Raw genomic sequence first — 7,426 nt, forward strand, 5'->3', positions numbered from 1 at the left:
CTGTTGAACAACAAAGCCCTTCACGATCTTTGAGGTCTGTTGAAATCTCGAAACTGTCTTAAAATCGAAGCTTCCGGCATGGAACTTAGACGTAGGCTGGAAGTTCCTGATGTCGAAGCCTTTCGAACCTCTCCTTTCTGCAAACTTAAAGCATGTGACCAGGAAGGCTAATTTTTCTAACCACTCTAGCTACAACAAAGAGGGTTAGTGGGGTTTAAGCCATCAGCGGACATATTGGCTTTAGAGGACATAATGCAGTGTGTTCTCTAAGCCCTTCGTTCTTGGCTAAGAATGAAAACCCGTCTAACCCTTGGCCCAGGAGCTTGGAGACCAAGGGGATGCCACAATTTATTGGGAAAGAGCCAGAGAGAGTCCTGTGCCCTGTCAGGGCTCTCAAGTTTTATCTAGGTAAAACTAAAAAGAAAGTCGAGATCCTTCGGACAATCTGCAGTGTTCTGTAAAAAGACCAGACTTGCCTATGTCAAAGAACGCCCTGGCGTCCTTTTAAGGAGCTCTTTCAAAGAGGCTCATTCGTCATGTTTGGACAAGGTTTTAAAACCTTTTAAAGTGAATGCTCACAAGGTGAGGGCGCGGCCTCGGAGGCATTTCAAAAGAGCATGGCACTCAGTAACATCCTGAGTGCCACGTTTTAGCGAAGCAACTCTGTGTTCACTTCACACTACCTGCGGGATGTGAAGACGACATATGAGATCTGCTGCTCGCTAGGGCCATACGTTTCCGCTGACACAATCTTGGGGGCAAGAAGTACCACTCATCCTATCCTGTAGAAAATGGTTAGGAAGAGCTGTTTATTATAGTTGTTGGGTCGGCCGCCAGTGGCGGACTTCTCAATTCTTAGCTTTAGTTAGACATCCTTAACTTTGGCTAGGTTGGTCAGGTGGTGATATATATTACTTCTTAGCCCTCATAGTATGGTCAATATGGTCTAGTCACATTGTGGTCATGCTCCCGCTGACAGATCATCTAGAACTCACCAGCTATAGAGTCTCCTTGCTGGAGACTCTAGTAAAGCAAAAGCCGACTTGGGTGACTGTAATCACGAAGTCAGCTATGCTAACAGGTATGGAACCAAGATGTCAATCATCTGCATGCAATTTGTTTCCTAAATCATTCTATTCTGTCCCTTCCCACCTCCAAAGGTGGGATTCAGCTATATATATATCTGACAGGTAAGTTTCATGAACAAAATGATATTGTTATGATACAATAAAGTTTGTTCATACTTACCTGGCAGATATATATAATCAAGTACCCACCCACCTCCCCTCAGGGGACAGTGGCACTAGAAAATCTGAATAGAAAATGGGAATGGTTCCTGATACCCGCCTCCCAGCGGCGGGAATGGGTACTAACCACCTGGCCGCCCACTGCGTGTGCCGGGAGTTTTGAAATTCTGTCGGACTTCAGAGAATACAGCTATATATATATCTGCCAGGTAAGTATGAACAAACTTTATTGTATCATAACAATATCCTTTTTGTGATAAAACTATAAAAAACCAGTTATAAAAAATTGATTTTTCTTGAGTTCTAACTAACAAAATAGGCCTTTACAGCATTTTAATAGGGGGTCCCAACTATTCGCGGGTTCTAACTATTTGTGTAGTAATGTAAATCCAATACACTTCTTGTGTATTTATAATGATCACTTTCTCTATCTTGCAGATAACTTGCAAAGCAACAGATGCAGATTTAGTGAGTGAGAGGTCCTTGGAAATTAAAGTTACAGCACATAATTATCGAAAAGGAACTCTATTCCTTGGTCTTGTTGGGAACTTGTGAGGACCGTCGTTCATTTAATTTTGCTGTAAGTATTCAAAGATTATTTGTATGTTTATGAGTAATGTCGTTCATGTATGGCTTCAAGTTTAACTCTTGAGGTTAGGAACTGTCTAACTGTTTAGGCTTAGCTCTCTTGTCATCAGAATTGAAAAATCAAAATCATTTGTTCCTATGAGGGTATGAACCTTCGTCTGTTATACGAGACACAGGCAGTCCCGAAGTTATGACAGAGACCCTTTCCTGATGTTTATCGTAGGTGAAAATCTGGTGCAAGTCAGAGCTGGTTGTTGAATTGTCAACAACTTTGGCATGACTAAATTTGTTGCTTATGATGTTTTATTTATTTTGAGACAAATTGTGTCCATAAGATCATTGCATTGTGATTTTTGTTTTCCCTGAGGATGCTTACTTTAAGAGTTGTTATGAACAGTGCTGTTCAGAACATGTTGGTCTCAGATTGTTTGTTTTATTTCAGATTCTTGCAAACGGAGGAAATTTCCTTTGGAGCCTAAATAGGAGTGAGTATTGTTCATAGAACATCCTGGAAATGGAAGTTGAAGAATCGTCATCATTGCTGCTACTCAAAGAAGAGAAGGAGGATCTGGAGGAGGGTCCAACTGAACATGCAGATGACAATTCTTCGTTTGCAGACCCCTTCTTAGAAGTCAAGGCAGAACCGGAATTTTTTGACTATGATGATTTTGATGTGAACTGTTCTTCCCAATCTAAAATTAAGTGTGAAAAGAACAGCTCTCCAAGCTGTGACGATGAGAGCAGAAAAGAAAAGATCTGTATTGGAGAAGAAAACAGACATTTGGGTAGAAGCAAAGCAGCAGGGAAACTATTAACTTGTGCTGAATTCCAAAGGACGTTTTCAAAAATTGACGTGCTGAAATCCCACATGAGAACTCATACAGGAGAGAAACCATATACTTGCTCTGTATGTCAAAAAAGTTTTTCTGGTTCAAGTACTCTCAAAAGTCACATGAGAACTCATACGGGAGAGAAACCATATACTTGCTCTGTGTGTCAAGAAAGTTTTTCTGGTTCAAGTACTCTCAAATGTCACATGAGAACTCATACGGGAGAGAAACCATATACTTGTTCTGTATGTCAAAAAGGTTTTTCTGATTTAGGTACTATCAAATGTCACATGAGAACTCATATGGGAGAGAAACCATATACTTGTTCTGTATGTCAAAAAAGTTTTTCTGTTTCAAGTTCTCTCACAAAACACATGAAAACTCATACGGGAGAGAAACCATATACTTGCTCTGTATGTCAAAAAAGTTTTTCTCAATCAGGTACTCTCAAATGTCACATGAGAACTCATACGGGAGAGAAACCATATACTTGCTCTGTATGTCAAAAAAGTTATTCTGTTTCAAGTCATCTCTCAAATCACATGAGAACTCATATGGGAGAGAAACCATATACTTGCTCTGTATGTCAAAAAAGTTATTCTGTTTCAAGTCATCTCACAAGACACATGAGAACTCATACGGGAGAGAAACCATATACTTGTTCTGTATGTCAAAAAACTTTTTCTGACTCAAGTAATCTCACAAAACACATGAAAACTCATACGGGAGAGAAACCATATACTTGTTCTGTATGTCAAAAAACATTTTCTGATTCAAGTACTCTCAAATGTCACATGAGAACTCATACGGGAGAGAAACCATATACTTGCTCTGTATGTCAAAAAAGTTATTTTGATTCAAGTACTCTCACAAAACACATGAGAATCATACAGGAGAGAAACATTTACTTGCTCGTATGTCAAAAAAGGTTTCTGCCATCAAGTAGTTCACAAGACACCTGAAAACTCATGCAGAGAGAAAGCAGTCACTTGCCAAAAACAATCTCAAAAGACACGAGAGTTCACACTAGACAGAAAAACTGCATATTACTTGATCTCTGTCCAAAGCAATTTTTAGTAAATTGCTTTTATATAACGCTGTAATTTGAATATGTTAGAGAGAACGTGAGTAACTTTTGTGACGTGAAATTCATTTGACTGTGTTGTGGACAACAAAATGCCTCTTCTTCATTGGGGGAAAAACGTTACTTATGAGCTCGATAAGCTGTGAGCAATTTTAAAAAATGATAATTTGCTTTCTGGAAAATGGGTTATTTTATATAGTATAATATAAAGATATTGGATAATAACCACTGGTTCTTCAGATTACAACACTGAATCCACTTTACTATTTATGTCTTGTGATAATTTTTTATGATTTCAATGTTTTGAGGTAAGTGATTGTTCATTGGCTTTAGACCAAATTCCATTTGTCAGGTTATCAATAAATGTGTTGAGGGAACACCTGAGGAAGAAGGAGAGTTCTTGCTTACTGTCTCTGATTGCAAAGACAATTATGTTATTTATTGATGTCTACAAATTTATTTTGCTGACAAAACCTGGTTTTGGTCTCATTATAAAGCGAATAATTGTACTTTATTTTTGACCTTTATGTGAAGTAGTTTTGTAAAAGTGATATATTTAACTGCATATGTTCAGTGAGAAAGTATGATAGATTTCTGTTCAGTGACTACATGTTTATGTAATTTGTGTCTGGTAGTTAGCTCATAAACAGTAGGAAAATTAATAGTATTATTTCTCCTTAAAGAGACATATTTGATTTTCAAAGATTAATCACAATAAAAATACAATAGCTTCAAAATGTTTTGTTCTTCAGAGATGTCCTGATTTTCTCATTTGGCATCATCCACATGGTTAATGTTTACTAACGTTCGTCCTAACCGCTTGGATAGTTTGTCTAGAAAATTATTATTTACTTGAAAATTATGTACTGACTTTTTGTTACTGATATAATTTATTTTATGCCTTTGCTGCTGATTGTAATTCTGTAGGTTCCAAAGTACCAAAGAGATCTTGGGGGGGACCGGCCTCATCGGAATGGAGGTAAAACTTGCGTTATCTTTGTAACTAAACAAATTGTCAGATTTACTTTTCGCTAAATGGTGAACGGAAGGTATTTTGTAAAAACTCAGACAAATTCCTTCATGGACTATCAGATGTGCTAAGGAGGTAATTCAGTTTTGCCGTGCAACCTAATTTTTGTAGAGAATGCATAAAATAGATAGGGAGTCCCATTTTTATGAAGATAGAATCTCCAGAAAGCCAAATAATCAGTCGTAGATCTTCTGTCTGAGCTGCTTCGAGAATAGAAATGCCATAATGAACAGAAGGCATCACACTGTTAAGATGCTTAAATCACCAAAATAGGAATGTGTTTTATATATTACTTTCTTTGTTTAACAAGTAACCTTTCTATGTTACCAAATGGATTGAATTATCAGGGAATATTTCTCAATATTCTGTGAGATATATTTCTACGAATTTGATCTGATTTTGTACAGCTTTTTATATGTTTATTAGACTCAGGAATTAGGTAATGATGCATTTATCTTAATGAGAATGTACTATGAATGTAAGTCACTGACTCTAAGGCCTTTTTAATTTGTGTATGTAACATTTTCCCTCGTAGGACATGCGAAAGTTTCAAGTACACTTTTTTATATTAAGGTTCATTTAAATGCCTTAGAGAAGAGGCCGGTATCACTACACATATCCAAGTTTCATGGCAAGTTGTGTTTCTGGATGTGCAATTGGTCGAGGAAAATTGCAATACGCAAACAGATGTGTCATTTCTCACTGAGAACTGGCGCAGAAATTTTTTTATTTTCATTGTCTCAGAATGTCTGTACACAAATTGTTATTTCCCGCCATTATGTAGTACCAGAGGTGAAGCAAAAACTGCCTCAACTCATGAGGGTCGAGTCATGAGATTCATTTGTCAAAAGTTCTTGTGGAATGGGTTCCTGAAAGTGGCCCAGAAACGTCATTAAGAGCCAAAATTAATAGATATCTCAAAGTTAACAGCAATTCCACATAGTTCCTAACCGAAGTCGACTTTTACTTTACATTTGACATTCAAGACTTAAGTAAAAAGTATGGCATGTAAACTGCTAAGCCATGTTTTGTCATTCTTCAGTCCCAAAGGAGAACTAAACTAAACATTCCATTCCTTTCTCTTTCTTCCACCTGACTTTCCACCTTCTCCAACGATTGTTTCATAGTGCTTCTTCTTCAACTGCTTTGAGGTTTTCCTCCTGTTACACCTTCCAAACCTCCTAGTGTCAATTTCCCTTGCAGCAACGAATGACTTTACAGGTCCCAGCACTTGGCCTAAATCCAACTGTAGATTCTACATTTTCTGTAAGGTAAACGCTGCAGTAGGAAGCATCATAAAAATGAAATAACATTTTCATCACAGTTACACTTTGTAGTCACCACATGAACAAACTGAAATCAGGATGACAATTAAAACCCATAATTAGGAGGCTTGGATATCACAAATAAGAAAGAAAACTTTCCCATCTTCAAATTCTGGAAATATTTTACACATTTCTATCGTTACGATTTGTAAAAGTTGTGGGATAAAATGTCCACATTAAGATTTACTAGTAAACCCTGTAAAACTTAACAAATTTTCCTTTATGTATAAATGTTTTACGGGAATGAACACCAAAATTTTTTTATAAATGAACATACCTGAAAATTAGCCTGGAGCATAAAAACAAATAAGAAAGTATGACTGTGTCTCGCCACGGAATTCTTTTGATTAGGCCATCCATGAGGGGCTAGAAAGTTACCATTCAAATTTGCTTTTGGCCAGGTTCAGATGAGGGGCTGTCACGATGTGTGGGCAGTATTGTAAAGCGTCAAATAAATCTGACCAGAAATATGAGCTACGGCAGATGGCAAAAGATGACTCGTCTTATGTCTTGGAACACCTTTTTATGCTATTGTCAGAATTAACCGTTCATTCCCAGTGGGGCGTAGGCCAGCGCTAGTTGTGGATCAATTGACCACTGAATACATAGGCATCGAAGCTGTAACGAATTTGTTTTAAATCTCATTTATGAAAACGAAGACGTTGCTGCTAAGGCCAGTATTTGAGGTTAGAGTAACCTCCAGGCATATAGGCCAAAATTGATAACCACAAGTTTAGCCTAGGTACCCCTAGGGAATGCGACCTATAGATGAACCTCGTATTGACCTAAACGTTACCTAGTGATTGCGTTCGCTTATGTGGCCAGAAAGAAGGGCGGGGGGGGGAATTTAGCCCTTTCCCATTAGATCCCCTTCCCCAACATAAGCAAAAAGTCAACTTGATTACACATTTGCATTTGATGATTGGAGGCTGTATGAATCAGCATACCAAATTTGCAAGCCCTCTAGCCCGGTGTTTTCAAGTTGAGGGCAGACGGAAAGTGCGGACGGACAGACAAATGGCCATCGCAGTAGTTTTCATTTACAAAAACAAACGTCCGTATATAAATATGCATATTATCATCTATCTTAATTCATAACTAAGGAAAAGCAAACAACATTGTATGAGCATTATCATCCCATGCACAATTTTTTTGTCCATGTACAAACAGAAGCAATGTAATTGGCAGTTATGTTGGGGACATATAACTATATGATTCAAGAATAACATAGTTTTTTCAATGGTTTTTATGGATATTCCAATGAAAATAAAAATAGACTGAAACATTGATTCAAAAGCATTTGCTAAACTTGAGTTTTTTTT

The 7,426-nt window shown here is 37.5% G+C and overlaps 1 protein-coding gene across 1 annotated transcript; it reads left to right on the forward strand.

The window, feature by feature from the left end:
• The first annotated feature begins 57 nt into the window (after window positions 1-57).
• Window positions 58-3,627, forward strand: LOC135225540 (gastrula zinc finger protein XlCGF52.1-like). Its single transcript, XM_064264811.1, has 2 exons — window positions 58-1,827; window positions 2,278-3,627. The coding sequence occupies exon 2, from the start codon at window positions 2,350-2,352 to the stop codon at window positions 3,625-3,627; it is 1,278 nt and encodes a 425-aa protein (XP_064120881.1). The 5' UTR covers window positions 58-1,827; window positions 2,278-2,349.
• The last annotated feature ends 3,799 nt before the right edge of the window (window positions 3,628-7,426 follow it).

Source organism: Macrobrachium nipponense, chromosome 13, assembly GCF_015104395.2.
Source record: "Macrobrachium nipponense isolate FS-2020 chromosome 13, ASM1510439v2, whole genome shotgun sequence".
In the NCBI taxonomy this organism is placed as follows: Eukaryota; Metazoa; Arthropoda; class Malacostraca; order Decapoda; family Palaemonidae; genus Macrobrachium; species Macrobrachium nipponense.

Bases quoted from the DNA above. Each gene is read 5' to 3' on its own strand.
- LOC135225540 (XM_064264811.1), top strand. From the start codon at position 2,350: ATGGAAGTTGAAGAATCGTCATCATTGCTGCTACTCAAAGAAGAGAAG.